The 19989-nt window shown below is 44.8% G+C and overlaps 1 protein-coding gene across 4 annotated transcripts in view; it reads left to right on the plus strand.

Annotated features, from left to right (window-relative positions):
- Window positions 1–19989, plus strand: part of LOC129846540 (DNA annealing helicase and endonuclease ZRANB3-like) — an 81632-nt gene that overhangs the window by 30462 nt on the left and 31181 nt on the right. For all 4 annotated transcript variants that reach the window (XM_055914473.1, XM_055914474.1, XM_055914472.1 and 1 more), the window contains exons 12-15: window positions 6801–6980; window positions 8151–8315; window positions 10016–10532; window positions 19399–19896. In XM_055914473.1, coding sequence (XP_055770448.1) covers window positions 6801–6980; window positions 8151–8315; window positions 10016–10532; window positions 19399–19896 — 1360 coding nt within the window. The remainder of the gene's footprint in view (window positions 1–6800; window positions 6981–8150; window positions 8316–10015; window positions 10533–19398; window positions 19897–19989) is intronic.

Here is a 19989-nt window from a genome sequence, read left to right on the forward strand (position 1 = left end):
ATGGTCCTAGGGCTCAGGTCCTCCGAGAGAAAGAAAGAGAGAAGGAGAAAATTAGAGAGAGCCAAGATTTTCAAAATGTTCATAAATGACAAGCATGGTCAAATAATAATCAGGAATAAATCTCAGTTGGCTTTTCATAGCCGATCATTAAGAGTTGAAAACAGCAGGTCTGGGACAGGTAGGGGTTCCATAACCGCAGGCAGAAGAGTTGAAACTGGAATAGCAGCAAGGCCGGGCGGACTGGGGACAGCAAGGTGTCAGCATGCCCGGTAGTCCTGACGTATGGTCCTAGGGCTCAGGTTCTCAGAGAGAAAGAGAGAACGAGAGAATTAGAGAGAGCATACTTAAATTCACACAGGACACTGGATAAGACAGGAGAAGTACTCCAGGTATAACCAACTGACCCTAGCCCCCCGACACATAAACTACTGCAGCATAAATACTGGAGGCTGAGACAGGAGCGGTCAGGAGACACTGTGGCCCCATCCGAAGAAACCCCCGGACAGGGCCAAACAGGAAGGATATAACCCCACCCACTCTGCCAAAGCACAGCCCCCACACCACTAGAGGGATATCCTCAACCACCAACTTACAATCCTGAGACAAGGCCGAGTATAGCCCACAAAGGTCTCCACCACAGCACAACCAAGGGGGGGCGCCAACCCAGACAGGAAGTTCACGTCAGTAACTCAACCCACTCAAGTGACGCACCCCTCCTAGGGACGGCATGAAAGAGCACCAGCAAGCCAGTGACTCAGCCCCAGTAACAGGGTTAGAGGCAGAGAATCCCAGTGGAGAGAGGGGAACCGGCCCTGGAGAGACAGCAAGGGCGGTTCGTTGCTCCAGAGCCTTTCCGTTCACCTTCACACTCCTGGGCCAGACTACACTCAATCATATGACCTACTGAAGAGATAAGTCTTCAGTAAAGACTTAAAGGTTGAGACCGAGTCTGCGTCTCTCACATGGGTAGGCAGACTGTTCCATAAAAATGGAGATCTATAGGAGAAAGCCCTGCCTCCAGCTGTTTGCTTAGAAATTTTAGGGACAATTAGGAGGCCTGCGTCTTGTGACCGTAGCGTACGTGTAGGTATGTACGGCAGGACCAACTCGGAAAGATAGGTAGGAGCAAGCCCATGTAACGCTTTATAGGTTAACAGTAAAACCTTGAAATCAGCCCTTGCCTTAACGGGAAGCCAGTGTAGGGAAGTTAGCACTGGAGTAATATGATCAAATTTCTTGGTTCTAGTCAGTGCTAAATACGGCTGCTAGAATCCTAACTGAAGTTTATTTAGTGCTTTATCCGGGTAGCCGGAAAGTAGAGCATTGCAGTAGTCTAACCTAGAAGTAACAAATGCATGGATTAATTTTTCTGCATCATTTTTGGACAGAAAATTTCTGATTTTTGCAATGTTACGTAGATGGAAAAAAGCTGTCCTTGAAACAGTCTTGATATGTTCGTCAAAAGAGAGATCAGGGTCAAGAGTAACGCCGAGGTCCTTCACAGTTTTATTTGAGACGACTTTACAACCATCAAGATGAATTGTCAGATTTAACAGAAGATCTCTTTGTTTCTTGGGACCTAGAACAAGCATCTCTGTTTTGTCCGAGTTTAAAAGTAGAAAGTTTTTAGCCATCCACTTCCTTATGTCTGAAACACAGGCTTCTAGCGAGGGCAATTTTGGGGCTTCACCATGTTTCATTGAAATGTACAGCTGTGTGTCATCCGCATAGCAGTGAAAGTTAACATTATGTTTTCAAATAACATCCCCAAGAGGTAAAATATATAGTGAAAACAATAGTGGTCCTAAAACGGAACCTTGAGGAACACCGAAATGTACAGTTGATTTGTCAGAGGACAGACCATTCACAGAGACAAACTGATATCTTTCCGACAGGTAAGATCTAAACCAGGCCAGAACTTGTCCGTGTAGACCAATTTGGGTTTCCAGTCTCTCCAAAAGAATGTGGTGATCGATGGTGTCAAAGGCAGCACTAAGGTCTAGTAGCACGAGGACAGATGCAGAGCCTCGGTCTGACGCCATTAAAAGGTCATTTACCACCTTCACAAGTGCAGTCTCAGTGCTATGATGGGGTCTAAAACCAGACTGAAGCATTTCGTATACATTGTTTGTCTTCAGAAAGGCAGTGAGTTGCTGCGCAACAGCTTTTTCTAAAATTTTTGAGAGGAATGGAAGATTCGATATAGGCCGATAGTTTTTTATATTTTCCGGGTCAAGGTTTGGCTTTTTCAAGAGAGGCTTTATCACTGCCACTTTTAGTGAATTTGGTACACATCCGGTGGATAGAGAGCTGTTTATTATGTTCAACATAGGAGGGCCAAGCACAGGAAGCAGCTCCTTCAGCAGTTTAGTAGGAATAGGATCCAGTATGCAGCTTGAAGGTTTAGAGGCCATGATTATTTTCATCATTGTGTCAAGAGATATAGTACTAAAACACTTAAGTGTCTCTCCCGATCCCAGGCCCTCGCAGAGCTGTGCAGATCCAGGACAGCTAAGCCCTGGAGGAATACGCAGATTCAAAGAGGAGTCCGTAATTTGCTTTCTAATGGTCATGATCTTTTCCTCAAAGAAGTTCATGAATTTATTACTGCTGAAGTGAAAGCCATCCTCTCTTGGGGAATGCTGCTTTTTAGTTAGCTTTGCAACAGTATCAAAAAGAAATTTTGGATTGTTCTTATTTTCCTCAATTAAGTTGGAAAAGTAGGATGATCGAGCAGCAGTGAGGGCTCTTCGGTACTGCACGGTACTGTCTTTCCAAGCTAGTCGGAAGACTTCCAGTTTTGTGTGGCGCCATTTCCGTTCCAATTTCCTGGAAGCTTGCTTCAAAGCTCGGGTATTTTCTGTATACCAGGGAGCTAGTTTCTTATGACAAATGTTTTTCGTTTTTAGGGGTGCAACTGCATCTAGGGTATTGCGCAAGGTTAAATTGAGTTCCTCAGTTAAGTGGTTAACTGATTTTTGTCCTCTGACGTCCTTGGGTAGGCAGAAGGAGTCTGGAAGGGCATCAAGGAATTTTTGTGTTGTCTGAGAATTTATAGCACGACTTTTGATGCTCCTTGGTTGGGGTCTGAGCAGATTATTTGTTGCGATTGCAAACGTAATAAAATGGTGGTCCGATAGTCCAGGATTATGTGGAAAAACATTAAGATCTACAACATTTATTCCATGGGACAAAACTAGGTCCAGAGTATGACTGTGGCAGTGAGTAGGTCCAGAGACATGTTGGACAAAACCCACTGAGTCGATGATGGCTCCGAAAGACTTTTGGAGTGGGTCTGTGGACTTCTCCACGTGAATATTAAAATCACCAAAAATTAGAATATGATCTGCTATGACTACAAGGTCTGATAGGAATTCAGGAAACGCAGAGAGGAACGCTGTATATGGCCCAGGAGGCCTGTAAACAGTAGCTATAAAAAGTGATTGAGTAGGCTGCATAGATTTCATGACTAGAAGCTCAAAAGACGAAAACGCCATTTTTTTTTTTGTAAATTGAAATTTGCTATTGTAGATGTTAGCAACACCTCCGCCTTTGCGGGATGCACGGGGGATATGGTCACTAGTGTAACCAGGAGGTGAGGCCTCATTTAACACAGTAAATTCATCAGGCTTAAGCCATGTTTCAGTCAGGCCAATCACATCAAGATTATGATCAGTGATTAGTTCATTGACTATGACTGCCTTTGAAGTGAGGGATCTAACATTAAGTAACCCTATTTTGAGATGTGAGGTATCACGATCTCTTTCAATAATGGCAGGAATGGAGGAGGTCTTTATCCTAATAAGATTGCTAAGGCGAACACCGCCATGTTTAGTTTTGCCCAACCTAGGTCGAGGCACAGACACAGTCTCAATGGGTATGGCTGAGCTGACTACACTGACTGTGCTATTGGCAGACTCCACTAAGCTGGCAGGTTGGCTAACAGCCTGCTGCCTGGCCTGCACCCTATTTCATTGTGGGGCTAAAGGAGTTAGAGCCCTATCTATGTTGGTAGATAAGATGAGAGCACCCCTCCAGGTAGGATGGAGTCCGTCACTCCTTAGCAGGTCAGGCTTGGTCCTGTTTGTGGGTGAGTCCCAGAAAGAGGGCCAATTATCTACAAATTCTATCTTTTGGGAGGGGCAGAAAACAGTTTTCAACCAGCGATTGAGTGCTGAGACTCTGCTGTAGAGCTCGTCACTCCCCCTAACTGGGAGGGGGCCAGAGACAATTACTCGATGCCGACACATCTTTCTAGCTGATTTACACGCTGAAGCTATGTTGCACTTGGTGACCTCTGACTGTTTCATCCTAACATCGTTGGTGCCGACGTGGATAACAATATCTCTATACTCTCTACACTCGCCAGATTTAGCTTTAGCCAGCACCATCTTAAGATTAGCCTTAACGTCGGTAGCCCTGCCCCCTGGTAAACAGTGTATGATCGCTGGGTGATTCGTTTTAAGTCTAATACTGCGGGTAATGGAGTCGCCAATGACTAGGGTTTTCAATTTGTCAGAGCTAACGGTGGGAGCCTTCGGCGTCTCAGACCCCGTAACGGGAGGAGTAGAGACAAGAGAAGACTCAGACTCAGACTCCGACTCGCTACATAATGGGGAAAACCGGTTGAAAGTTTCTGTCGGCTGAATGAGCGACACCGGTTGAGCATTCCAACAGCATTTCCCTCCAGAAGCCATGAGAAAGTTGTCCGGCTGCGGGGACTGTGCGGGGGGATTTATACTAACGTTACTATCTGTACTTACTGGTGGCACAGACGCTGTTTCTTCCTTTCCTACACTGAAATTACCCTTGCCTAACGATTGCGTCTGAAGCTGGGCTTGCAGCACAGCTATTTTCGCCGTAAGGCGATCGTTCTCCTGTATATTATGAGTACAGCGACTGCAATTAGAAGACATCATGTTAATGTTACTACTTAGCTTCGGCTGTTGAAGGTGTTGACGAACCATGTCCAGATAAAGCGTCCGGAGTGAAAAAGTTGAATGAGGGAAAAAAGTTGCGATGGAAAAACAAAAAATATAAACGGTAATTAAAAACAGAAACAAAACAAAAAACGTAAAGTTGTCAGCTAGCAAAGTAAAGTAAAGTTGGCAGCAACACGTCTGCAGATTCAACAGGAAGTGACGACCATAGACCTATTACAACTGGCCAGAATAATAGTAGAGAGAATGATTTATTTCAGCTTTTATTTCTTTCATCACATTCCCAGTGGGTCAGAAGTTTACATACACTCAATTAGTATTTGGAAGCATTGCCTTTAAATTGTTTGACTTGGGTCAAATGCTTCAGGTAGCCTTCCACAAGCTTCCCACAATAAGTTGGGTGAATTTAGGCCCATTCCTCCTGACAGAGCTGGTGTAACTGAATCAGGTTTGTAGGCCTCCTTGCTCGCACATGCTTTTTCAGTTCTGCCCACACTTTTTCTATAGGATTGCGGTCAGGGCTTTGTGATGGCCACTCCAATACCTTGACTTTGTTGTCCTTAAGCCATTTTGCCACAACTTTGGAAGTATGCTTGGGGTCATTGTCCAATTGGAAGACCCATTTTCAACCAAGCTTTAACTTCCTGACTGATGTCTTGAGATGTTGCTTCAATATATCCACATAATTTTCCTTCTCACGATGCCATCTATTTTGTGAAGTGCGTGAGTCCTTCCTGCAGCAAAGCACCCCCACAACATGATGCTGCCACCCCCGTGCTTCACGGTTGGGATGGTGTTCTTCGGCTTGCAAGCTTCCCCCTTTTTCCTCCAAACATAACGATGCTCATTATGGCCAAACAGTTCTATTTTTGTTTAATCAGACCAGAGGACATTTCTCCAAAAAGTACGATCTTTGTCCCCCATGTGCAGTTGCAAACTGTAGTCTGGCTTTTTAATGGCAGTTTTGGAGCAGTGGCTTCTTCCTTGCTGAGTGGCCTTTCAGGTTATGTCGATATAGGACTCGTTTTACTGTGGAAATAGATACTTTTGTACCTGTGTCCTCAAATCTTCACAAGGTCCTTTGCTGCTGTTCTGGGATTGATTTGCACTTTTCGCACCAAAGTACGTTCATATCGTGGAGGCAGAACACGTCTCCTTCCTGAGCGGTATGACAGCTGCGTGGTCCCATGGTGTTTATACTTGCGTACTAATGTTTGTACAGATGAACGTGGTTCCTTCAGGCGTTTGGAAATTGCTCCCAAGGATGAACCAGACTTGTGGAGGTCTACAAATGTTTTTATAAGGTCTTGGCTGATTTCTTTTGATTTTCCCATGATGTCAAGTAGAGGCACAGAGTTTGAAGGTAGGCCTTGAAATACATCCACAGGTACACCTCCAATTGACTCAAATGATGTCAATTAGCCTATCAGAAGCTTCTGAAGCCATGACATTTTCTGGAATTTTCAACCTGTTTAAAGGCACAGACAACTTAGTGTATGTAAACTTCTGACCCACTGAAATTGTGATACAGTGAATTATAAGTGAAATTATCTGTCTGTAAACAATTGTTGGGAAAAATTACTTGTATCATGCACAAAGTAGATGTCCTAACTGACTTGCCAAAACTATAGTTTGTTAACAAGAAATGTGTGGAGTGGTTGAAAATTAGTTTTAATGACTCCAACCTAAGTGCATGTAAACTTCCGACTTCAACTGTATATGTACTATCCTGCTAGCATACAGTCACTGCTCTGCCTGTTCCCGTACTTTTCACCCGCCTCGCTCTGCTTTCTCCGCCTGTCTGCTTCCAGTGAGTTCTTCCCTTAAGTGAGTGTGTCCTGTGTGTTCTGTGGTGTCCAGGGCCTGACGTTCACAGCGGCCACTCACGTGGTGTTTGCTGAGCTGTACTGGAACCCTGGCCATGTGAAGCAGGCTGAGGACCGGGCGCACCGCATCGGACAGACCGCCTCCGTCCACGTGCACTACCTCATCGCCAAGGGAACCTTTGACACCGTCATGTGGGGCATGCTCAACAGGAAGGTGTGTGTGCGTGCATGTGTTTCGTTTTAACTGGAAGATAGGTACTTTTCAGAGAAATACAGTACCAGTCAAAAGTTGACACACCTACTTATCCAAGGGTTTTTCTTATTTTTATTTTTTTTATTTACTATTTTCTACATTTGTAGAATAGTAGTGGACATCAAAACTATGAAACAACACATATGCAATCATATAGTAGCGAAAAAAGTGTTAAACAAATCAACATATATTTTAGATTCTTCAAAGTAGCCACCCATTTGCCTTGATGACAGCTTTGCACACTCTTGGCATTCTCTCAACCAGCTTCACGAGGTTGACACCTGGAATGCATTTCAATTAACAGGTGTGCCTTGTTAAAAGTTACATTTGTGGATTTTCTTTCCTTCTTAATGCATTTGAGCCAATTAATTGAAATGCATTCCAGGTGTCGACCTCGTGAAGCTGGTTGAGAGAATGCCAAGAGTGTGCAAAGCTGTCATCAAGGCAAAAGGTGGCTAATTTGAAAAATATATTTTGATTTGTTTAACCTTTTTTTGGTTACTACATGATTCCATATGTGTTATTTCATAGTTTTGATGTCTTCACCATTATTCTACAATGTAGAAACTAGTAAAAATACAGAAAAACCCTTTAATGAGTAGGTGTGTCCTAACTTTTGACTGGTACTGTAGATTTACTTAAAGGGACAGCACAAAGCCCCCTTTTTCATTTTGACTGGAACACAGTGGTTTGAATGGCGGGTACACTCAATATATCTGTAATTCTATGGGGTACTAATATCCACTGCAGGACCACCGTTTCCAATGACCTGGATTTGAATCAAGAAAATGACTGCCTTCCTTCTTTAGAAAAACACTTTTAAAGACCATTACAGAAGTATCAGAGTGAGGTTGTTGACCTTGGTGTTTATTTGTTGTTTATTGACCTTGTTGTTAATTATGCTGCAAAGAACAGAGCAGTTTATGGTCACGTTCATTAGTGCACATTGTAGCAATACAAGTTTTTTTTATTGGACAAGTCCTGATTGCGCCTCCCTGATTTAGTAAATTTTCTGCCATTAAGTGCTTAAAAGGAAAATGCTTCTTGAAAGTCCAAAACATTTCATTTTTGAGTGGAGTTTCTTTGTACGTGTTATTCTGATAGGAGACTGTGTGTCTGTGTTGTTGACAGGAAACGGTAACAGGCAGTACTCTGAACGGTAAGAAGGAGTACTTAAAGGCAGAGTTGGGGGATAAGGACAAATGGGACTTCCTGAATTTCGCCGAGGCGTGGACACCAAGCGAGACGACCCTGGCAGCGGTTGAGAATGACAAAGATCCTGTGTTCTTTAACCATGTGAGTCACTGGTCTAGTGATCTGGGTTCTTTAACCATGTGAGGCACTGGTCTAGTGATCTGGGTTCTTTAACCATGTGAGGCACTGGTCTAGTGATCTGGGTTCTTTAACCATGTGAGGCACTGGTCTAGTGATCTGGGTTCTTTAACCATGTGAGGCACTGGTCTAGCGATCTGGGTTCTTTAACCATGTGAGGCACTGGTCTAGTGATCTGGGTTCTTTAACCATGTGAGGCACTGGTCTAGTGATCTGGGTTATTTAACCATGTGAGGCACTGGTCTAGTGATCTGGGTTATTTAACCATGTGAGGCACTGGTCTAGTGATCTGGGTTATTTAACCATGTGAGGCACTGGTCTAGTGATCTGGGTTATTTAACCATGTGAGGCACTGGTCTAGTGATCTGGGTTATTTAACCATGTGAGGCACTGGTCTAGTGATCTGGGTTATTTAATGTGTGTGCAGATGGTGTTCTAACACTGGGAAGGTTTTGAATCCTAGCAGTCATGCATGCTGCTACTGTATGTTTATGTCTGTCTAACAGTATAGACATGTAGGTGTATCATACATATTACTAAACGATTATTGTATCATATTATCTGGAAACCATCTTAAACTGCTATTATTTTTGAATATAATGTGTTAGTTCTCTCTCAAAAGAGGTCTAAAGGGACAAAATGAACTCTGACATGATACTGTAAGATCAGATGAATGACAGGCTTTACATCAGATCAGATGAATGACAGGCTTTACATCAGATCAGATGAGTAACAGGCTTTACAACAGATCAGATGAATGACGTGCTTTACAACAGATCAGATGAATGACAGGCTTTACAACAGATCAGATGAATGACAGGCTTTACAACAGATCAGATGAATGACAGGCTTTACAACAGATCAGATGAATAACGTGATTTACAACAGATCAGATGAATGACAGGCTTTACAACAGATCAGATGAATGACGTGCTTTACAACAGATCAGATGAATGACAGGCTTTACAACAGATCAGATGAATGACGTGCTTTACAACAGATAAGATGAATGACAGGCTTTACAACAGATCAGATGAGTAACATGCTTTACATCAGATGAATGACGTGCTTTACAACAGATAAGATGAATGACAGGCTTTACATCAGATCAGATGAGTAACATGCTTTACATCAGATGAATGACAGGCTTTACAACAGATCAGATGAATGACAGGCTTTACAACAGATCAGATGAATAACAGGCTTTACAACAGATCAGATGAATGACGTGCTTTACAACAGATCAGATGAATAACAGGCTTTACAACAGATCAGATGAATGACGTGCTTTACAACAGATCAGATGAATGACAGGCTTTACAACAGCTCAGATGAATAACAGGCTTTACAACAGATCAGATGAATGACGTGTTTTACAACAGATCAGATGAATGACAGGCTTTACAACAGATCAGATGAATAACAGGCTTTACAACAGATCAGATGAATAACGTGCTTTACAACAGATCAGATGAATGACAGGCTTTACAACAGATCAGATGAATGACAGGCTTTACAACAGATCAGATGAATGACAGGCTTTACAACAGATCAGATGAATAACGTGATTTACAACAGATCAGATGAATGACAGGCTTTACAACAGATCAGATGAATGACAGGCTTTACAACAGTCTTACCGTGACTCTATCCCTCCTCTGCAGTTTGAAAAGGACAAACAGCACGACATTCGTTCGTTCTTCTCTCCGGACGCTGGTAAAGAGAAGAAGAGGAAGAGAACAGAGGGTGAGGTTTGCCTATCCCCCGTTACCCCCTCAGAGAAGGAGGGTTCTATAGATGTGGAGAACCCAGAGAACGACAAGGAGAAAATCTTCAACTCCCAAGATCCCCCTGACCTCCAGGACCTAGACTTCTCTCCCCAGGTGAAGAGGCTGCGGCTGCCCACCCCCAGCGCTACCCACAGCCCCAGGTCTCGTCTTGGGGGGAAGAGGAGGTCCCTCCATGGGGGGAGAGACACCAGCAGCAGCCCCCTGGCCTCTTTGTTTACCCCCCGTCGGCTCTCTGATAAAGGGACCCCGAAACCAAGGCTGAGTCCCAGACCAGGACCACCAGATCAGGGGAAGGGAGATGAGTGGAGTTGTGGGGCCTGTACTTACTCCAACAGCATCCTGCTCCTTTACTGTGAGCTGTGTGAGTCCCCACTCCACAGGCCCAGCACTGGTGAGTGTACACACACACACACACACACACACACACACACACACACACACACACACACACACACACACACACACACACGTTGGCAGGCGTAACGTACACCAAGTCAGAAATAGACCAGCGTGACAACGTGTCTCTGCTAGATGACAACGAGGAGAAGAGGACGCAACACACTGTTCACCTGACTGTCAAGTGAGAAACAGTCACAAGGCCTGCTCTCGTTGTGCCGCGTGTCTCAAAGTTTACAAAGTAAAGTTGATGAATTGGCTGGGCTGAAGTTAAAGTTCCCCAAGGCACTCTGGCTGACTATCTAATAAGACTGGGAGAAGGAAGGTAACTGTCTCTCCTCAAACACAGACACCTCCTGGTTCAGTTGGCAGTACCAGGGGAAAGTGGAGGGCGTAAAGAGGGGTGAGGGAGGGTTGAGATCAGTCTTTAAAGGAATACCTGTTCTTCTATCCATCACGACCGAGCGGCACAGGGAATTCACACAGCAGCATCCCTCCTGTCTGTCTCTCAGTAATAATAACCCAGAATAACCCTGCTACCTGCCTGGGTTTCTGCCCTGTAAGGCTGGGTTGCTGCTCTGTAAGGCTGGGTTGCTGCTCTGTAAGGCTGGGTTGCTGCTCTGTAAGGCTGGGTTGCTGCCCTGTAAGGCTGGGTTGCTGCTCTGTAAGGCTGGGTTGCTGCTCTGTAAGGCTGGGTTGCTGCTCTGTAAGGCTGGGTTGCTGCTCTGTAAGGCTGGGTTGCTGCTCTGTAAGGCTGGGTTGCTGCTCTGTAAAGCTGGGTTGCTGCTCTGTAAGGCTGGGTTGCTGCCCTGTAAGGCTGGGTTGCTGCCCTGTAAGGCTGGGTTGCTGCTCTGTAAGGCTGGGTTGCTGCTCTGTAAGGCTGGGTTGCTGCTCTGTAAGGCTGGGTTGCTGCCCTGTAAGGCTGGGTTGCTGCCCTGTAAGGCTGGGTTGCTGCTCTGTAAGGCTGGGTTGCTGCTCTGTAAGGCTGGGTTGCTGCTCTGTAAGGCTGGGTTGCTGCACTGTAAGGCTGGGTTGCTGCCCTGTAAGGCTGGGTTGCTACTCTGTAAGGCTGGGTTGCTGCTCTTTGCCAAGATAATCCATCCACCTGACGTGTGGCATTTCAAGAATGATCATCACACAGGTGCACCTTGTGCTGTGGACAATAAAAGGTCTCTCTTAAATGTGCGGTTTTGTCACACAACACAATGCCACAGATGTTTTGAGGGAGTGCACATTTGGCGTGCTGACTGTAGGAATGTCCACCAGAGCTGTTGCCAGAGTTGAATGTTCATTTCTCAACCAGAAGCCGGCTCCAACAAAGTTTTAGAGAATTTGGCAATACGACCAAGCGGCCTCAGAACCGCAGACCATGTGTCACCACACCAGCCCAGGACCTCTACATCCGGTTTCTTCACCTGTGGGATCGTCTGAGAGCAGCCTCCTGGACAGCTGATGAAACAGAGCAGTTTTTCTTTCTGTAATAAACCCCTTTTGTGGCGAAAACTCATTCTGATTGGCTGGGCCTGGCTCCTCAGTGGGTGGGCCCATGGCTGCGCCTCTGCCCAGCCATGTGAAATCCATAGATTAGGGCCAAATGAATATATTTAAATTGACTGATTTCCTTATATGAACTTTAACTCAGTAAAATTGTTCCATGTTGCATTAACATTTGTGTTCAGTATAGTTATCAGGTAGAACAGAAATGCAGCAGTACTCAGGACCTCCAGGTGAGATCTGAATAGCGCTGGTGTAGGGGATGTTATACAGGCACCTGACTGTCTGTCAACACTAGACACTTGTCTCTATCATAGAAATAGGATCACTAGAACATACATTGTACTTCTATGCTAGACTAGCTCGATCATCAAGGACTGTTCAAACACACCATTACAATTGTGTTTTTTTTGTCACACACACACACACACACACACACACACACACACACACACACACACACACACACACACACACACACACACACACACACACAATCCGTTAACAAAATCTGCTCCATTTCATGCTTGACTGAGGTGTGTAGTGTTTGATATCTAATCAGCAAACAAACACAGTTCTCTGTTATGGTACTGCTGGCACCACAGGCAGCATGTTAGAAGGGGAATTTACCAGCCGTCAGATCTGTAATGACAACCGAGGCAGAACAACAACTCTGATGGTATTAAGACTTCACATCTCTCAAAACATGACACTGTAACCAAACAGGAAATGCAGAGAGAAAAGCACTACTATATCACAGCATTATAAATGCATATCTAGAATCTATTCTACCACGCCCATAAATCTGCTCCTTTTATTCCTTGTCCCCAATGCTCTAGGCGACCAGTTTTGATAGCCTTTAGCCGCACCCTCATTCTACTACTCCTCTGTTCCTCGGGTGATGTGGAGGTAAACCCAGGCCCTGCATGTCCCCAGTCACCCTCATTTGTTGACTTCTGTGATCGAAAAAGCCTTGGCCTCATGCATGTCAACATCAGAAGCCTCCTCCCCAAGTTTGCCTTACTCACCGCTTTAGCACACTCTGCCAACCCTGATGTCCTTGCCGTGTCTGAATCCTGGCTTAGGAAGGCCACCAAAAACTCTGAGATTTCCATACCCAACTATAACACTTTCCGTCAAGATAGAACTGCCAAAGGGGGAGGAGTTGCAATCTACTGCAGAGATAGCCTGCAAAGTTCTGTCATACTTTCCAAGTCTATGCCCAAACAGTTCGAACTTCTAATTTTAAAAATTAATCTCTCCAGAAATAAGTCTCTCACTGTTGCCGCCTGCTACCGACCCCCCTCAGCTCCCAGCTGTGCCCTGGACACCATCTGTGAATTGATCGCTCCCCATCTAGCTTCAGAGTTTGTTCTGTTAGGTGACCTAAACTGGGATATGCTTAACACCCCGGCAGTCCTACAATCTAAGCTAGAGGCCCTCAATCTCACACAAATCATCAAGGAACCCACCAGGTACAACCCTAAATCCGTAAACATGGGCACCCTAATAGACATTATCCTGACCAACTTGCCCTCCAAATACACCTCTGCTGTCTTCAATCAAGATCTCAGCGATCACTGCCTCATTGCCTGTGTCCGCCACGGGTCCACGGTCAAACGACCACCCCTCATCACTGTCAAACGCTCCCTGAAACACTTCTGCGAGCAGGTCTTTCTAATTAACCTGGCCCGGGTACCCTGGAAGGATATTGACCTCATCCCGTCAGTTGAGGATGCCTGGTCATTCTTTAAAAGTTACTTCCTCACCATATTAGACAAGCATGCTCCGTTCAAAAAATGCAGAACCAAGAACAGATATAGCCCTTGGTTCACTCCAGACCTGACTGCCCTCGACCAGCACAAAAACATCCTGTGGCAAACTGCAATAGCATCGAAGAGCCCCCGTGATATGCAACTGTTCAGGGAAGTCAGGAACCAATACACGCAGTCAGTCAGGAAAGCAAAGGCCAGCTTTTTCAAGCAGAAATTTGCATCCTGTAGCTCTAACTCCAAAAAGTTCTGGGATACTGTAAAGTCCATGGAAAACAAGAGCACCTCCTCCCAGCTGCCCACTGCACTGAGGCTAGATAACACGGTCACCACTGATAAGTCCGTGATAATCGAAAACTTCAACAAACATTTCTCAATGGCTGGCCATGCCTTCCACCTGGCGACTCCAACCTTGGCCAACAGCCCCGCCCCCCCCCCCGCTGCTACTCGCCCAAGCCTCCCCAGCTTCTCCTTTACCCATATCCAGATAGCAGATGTTCTGAAAGAGCTGGAAAACCTGGACCCATACAAATCAGCTGGGCTTGACAATCTGGGCCCCCTATTTCTGAAACTGTCCGCTGCCATTGTCGCACCCCCTATTACCAGCCTGTTCAACCTCTCCTTCGTATCATCTGAGATCCCCAAGGATTGGAAAGCTGCCGCTGTCATCCCCCTCTTCAAAGGGGGAGACACCCTGGACCCAAACTGTTACAGACCTATATCCATCCTGCCCTGCCTAGCTAAGGTCTTCGAAAGCCAAGTCAACAAACAGATCACTGACCATCTCGAATCCCACCGTACCTTCTCCGCTGTGCAATCCGGTTTCCGAGCCGGTCACGGGTGCACTTCAGCCACGCTCAAGGTACTAAACGATATCATAACAGCCATCGATAAAAGACATTACTGTGCAGCCGTCTTCATCGACCTGGCTAAGGCTTTCGACTCTGTCAATCACCATATTCTTATCGGCAGACTCAATAGCCTCGGTTTTTCTAATGACTGCCTTGCCTGGTTCACCAACTACTTTGCAGACAGAGTTCAGTGTGTCAAATCGGAGGGCATGTTGTCCGGTCCTCTGGCAGTCTCTATGGGGGTACCACAGGGTTCAATTCTCGGGCCGACTCTTTTCTCTGTATACATCAATGATGTTGCTCTTGCTGCGGGCGATTCCCTGATCCACCTCTACGCAGACGACACCATTCTGTATACTTCCGGCCCTTCCCTGGACACTGTGCTATCTAACCTCCAAACGAGCTTCAATGCCATACAACACTCCTTCGTGGCCTCCAACTGCTCTTAAACGCTAGTAAAACCAAATGCATGCTTTTCAACCGTTCGATGCCTGCACCCGCACGCCCGACTAGCATCACCACCCTGGACGGTTCCGACCTAGAATATGTGGACATCTATAAGTACCTAGGTGTCTGGCTAGACTGCAAACTCTCCTTCCAGACTCATATCAAACATCTCCAATCCAAAATCAAATCTAGAGTCGGCTTTCTATTCCGGAACAAAGCCTCCTTCACTCACGCCGTCAAACTTACCCTAGTAAAACTGACTATCCTACCGATCCTCGACTTCGGCGATGTAATCTACAAAATAGCTTCCAACACTCTACTCAGCAAACTGGACGCAGTTTATCACAGTGCCATTCGTTTTGTTACTAAAGCACCTTATACGACCCACCACTGCGACCTGTATGCCCTAGTCGGCTGGCCCTCGCTACATGTTCGTCGTCAGACCCACTGGCTCCAGGTCATCTACAAGGCTATGCTAGGTAAAGTGCCGCCTTATCTCAGTTCACTGGTCACGATGGCTACACCCACCCGTAGCACGCGCTCCAGCAGGTGTATCTCACTGATCATCCCTAAAGCCAAAACCTCATTTGGACGCCTTTCCTTCCAGTTCTCTGCTGGCTGCGACTGGAACGAATTGCAAAAATCTCTGAAGTTGGAGACTTTTATCTCCCTCAACAACTTTAAAAATCTGCTATCCGAGCAGCTAACCGATCGCTGCAGCTGTACATAGTCCATCTGTAAACTACCCACCCAATTTACCTACCTCACCCCCATACTGCTTTTATTTATTTTACTTTTCTGCACTTTTGCACACCAGTATCTCTTCTTGCACATGATCATCTGATGATTTATCACTCCAGTGTTAATCTGCTAAATTGTAATTATTCGATTTATTGCCTACCTCATGCCTTTTGCACACATTGTATATAGATTCTCTTTTTTCTACCATGTTATTGACTTGTCTATTGTTTACTCCATGTGTAACTCTGTGTTGTTGTCTGTTCACACTGCTATGCTTTATCTTGGCCAGGTCGCAGTTGCAAATGAGAACTTGTTCTCAACTAGCCTACCTGGTTAAATAAAGGTGAAATAAAATAAAATAAAATAAATATTGCATTCAAAGATCAAAGATCACTTTTTTAGAATCGTCAGGAGAATGTCTTGTTTGGCAGGCAGCGGTCTAGTCTGAGGAGACTGTCCTGTTTGGCAGGCAGTGGTCTAGTCTGAGGAGACTGTCTTGTTTGGCAGGCAGCGGTCTAGTCTGAGGAGACTGTCTTGTTTGGCAGGCAGCGGTCTAGTCTGAGGAGAATGTCTTGTTTGGCAGGCAGCGGTCTAGTCTGAGGAGACTGTCTTGTTTGGCAGGCAGTGGTCTAGTCTGAGGAGACTGTCTTGTTTGGCAGGCAGCGGTCTAGTCTGAGGAGACTGTCTTGTTTGGCAGGCAGTGGTCTAGTATGAGGAGAATTGAGCTGCAGTCTCTTGTCCCCTCAGCTCGTTAGTTGTAGGGGCTCGGCGTCGGGCGCTGGGAAATTCAGGTGACATTTGAGAAAATCTATAAGAGGATGGCCTTTCAGAAACAAACCTTACAATGGAAACATCATGAATTAGTCTGTTAGTTCCAGTTCTTCCACGTCCACAACAAAACAAAACACATTCAGGATGTCACAATTTATCAAAGAAGGGGCCATAATTGCCCACAGATGAAATTTTAGTTGAGAATCAGTTACATATTGATGGCCCGTATCCTGCTCATTTTCAAAATATCAGCAGCATTGTATTAGTTTTCACCATGTGTTACCAAGTCACAAATATTCCACACTGTCTGAGCAGAATGACAGGAATCTGTCTCTCTCAACAAGCAGCTGCTCACATTTTAATTCACGCATTATTTTAGTGACTGTGTGATGCATTGCTTCTCTGCTCCTCTAACAGTTCTCTGAACTACTTACTGTAATCTTGGCCTGTGTACATTTCACTGAACACAACTGTACAAAAGTAATCTGTGTAGTTGTACATGTTTTCTACACTATAGGAACCGTTAGGCTACACTACATCTATATAGAACCTGTTGTGTTTTCTACACTATAGGAACCGTTAGGCTACACTACATCTATATAGAACCTGTTGTGTTTTCTACACTATAGGAACCGTTAGGCTACACTACATCTATATAGAACCTGTTGTGTTTTCTACACTGATAGGAACCGTTAGGCTACACTACATCTATATAGAACCTGTTGTGTTTTCTACACTATAGGAACCGTTAGGCTACACTACATCTATATAGAACCTGTTGTGTTTTCTACACTGATAGGAACCGTTAGGCTACACTACATCTATATAGAACCTGTTGTGTTTTCTACACTATAGGAACCGTTAGGCTACATTACATCTATAAAGAACCTGTTGTGTTTTCTACACTATAGGAACCGTTAGGCTACACTACATCTATAAAGAACCTGTTGTGTTTTCTACACTATAGGAACCGTTAGGCTACACTACATCTATATAGAACCTGTTGTGTTTTTTACACTATAGGAACCGTTAGGCTACACTACATCTATATAGAACCTGTTGTGTTTTCTACACTGATAGGAACCGTTAGGCTACACTACATCTATATAGAACCTGTTGTGTTTTCTACACTATAGGAACCGTTAGGCTACATTACATCTATAAAGAACCTGTTGTGTTTTCTACACTATAGGAACCGTTAGGCTACACTACATCTATAAAGAACCTGTTGTGTTTTCTACACTATAGGAACCGTTAGGCTACACTACATCTATATAGAACCTGTTGTGTTTTCTACACTATAGGAACCGTTAGGCTACACTACATCTATATAGAACCTGTTGTGTTTTCTACACTATAGGAACCGTTAGGCTACATGTACATCTATAAAGAACCTGTTGTGTTTTCTACACTATAGGAACCGTTAGGCTACACTACATCTATATAGAACCTGTTGTGTTTTCTACACTATAGGAACCGTTAGGCTACACTACATCTATATAGAACCTGTTGTGTTTTCTACACTATAGGAACCGTTAGGCTACACTACATCTATATAGAACCTGTTGTGTTTTCTACACTATAGGAACCGTTAGGCTACATGTACATCTATAAAGAACCTGTTGTGTTTTCTACACTATAGGAACCGTTAGGCTGCATGTACATCTATATAGAACCTGTTGTGTTTTCTACACTATAGGAACCGTTAGGCTACACTACATCTATAAAGAACCTGTTGTGTTTTCTACACTATAGGAACCGTTAGGCTGCATGTACATCTATATAGAACCTGTTGTGTTTTCTACACTATAGGAACCGTTAGGCTACACTACATCTATAAAGAACCTGTTGTGTTTTCTACACTATAGGAACCGTTAGGCTACACTACATCTATATAGAACCTGTTGTGTTTTCTACACTATAGGAACCGTTAGGCTACACTACATCTATATAGAACCTGTTGTGTTTTCTACACTATAGGAACCGTTAGGCTACATGTACATCTATAAAGAACCTGTTGTGTTTTCTACACTATAGGAACCGTTAGGCTACATGTACATCTATATAGAACCTGTTGTGTTTTCTACACTATAGGAACCGTTAGGCTACATGTACATCTATAAAGAACCTGTTGTGTTTTCTACACTATAAGAACCGTTAGGCTACATGTACATCTATATAGAACCTGTTGTATTTTCTACACTATAGGAACCGTTAGGCTACATGTACATCTATAAAGAACCTGTTGTGTTTTCTACACTATAAGAACCGTTAGGCTGCATGTACATCTATATAGAACCTGTTGTATTTTCTACACTATAGGAACCGTTAGGCTACACTACATCTATAAAGAACCTGTTGTGTTTTCTACACTATAGGAACCGTTAGGCTGCATGTACATCTATAAAGAACCTGTTGTGTTTTCTACACTATAGGAACCGTTAGGCTACACTACATCTATAAAGAACCTGTTGTGTTTTCTACACTGATAGGAACCGTTAGGCCTCATGTACATCTATATAGAACCTGTTGTGTTTTCTACACTGATAGGAACCGTTAGGCCTCATGTACATCTATATAGAACCTGTTGTATTTTCTACACTATAGGAACCGTTAGGCTACACTACATCTATATAGAACCTGTTGTGTTTTCTACACTGATAGGAACCGTTAGGCCTCATGTACATCTATAAAGAACCTGTTGTATTTTCTACACTGATAGGAAGCGTTAGGCTACATGTACATCTATATAGAACCTGTTGTATTTTCTCTTTCCACCTCTCAGCTCCAGACACACAATCTACAGGTTCACCTGCTGTGTCCGCAGGCTCCAGGCCTGACCAGTCCACCCCTAGAGAACACCCCTGGATGCTCCTCTCTGGGTCGGACAGCGAGCAGAAGGACCCTCCCTGTCCTGGTCCTGCCTCGCCCGGGACAACTGAACCACAGACAGACGGTCAACCGAGAGGGCAGGAGGAGGAGAGACAGACAGACGGTCAACCGAGAGAGCAGGAGGAGAGACAGACAGACGGTCAGCAGAGAGAGCAGGAGGAGGAGAGACAGACAGACGGTCAACAGAGAGAGCAGGAGGAGGAGGAGAGACAGACAGACGGTCAACAGAGAGAGCAGGAGGAGGAGGAGAGACAGACAGACGGTCAACAGAGAGAGCAGGAGGAGGAGGAGAGACAGACAGACGGTCAACAGAGAGAGCAGGAGGAGGAGAAGCTCAAAGGCAAACAATCACCAGGAGAGAACCAGTCAGCCCCTCATGAGCACACTGATGGTAATCCAACTTGAATCTTCCCTTTTCTCCTTCCCTCCTTTCCTCCTTCCCTCCTACATATCTGGGGGATATTGTCTGGGGTGAATAGTCACC

The sequence above is a fragment of the Salvelinus fontinalis genome, unplaced genomic scaffold (assembly GCF_029448725.1).
Source record: "Salvelinus fontinalis isolate EN_2023a unplaced genomic scaffold, ASM2944872v1 scaffold_0583, whole genome shotgun sequence".
Lineage (NCBI taxonomy): Eukaryota > Metazoa > Chordata > Actinopteri > Salmoniformes > Salmonidae > Salvelinus > Salvelinus fontinalis.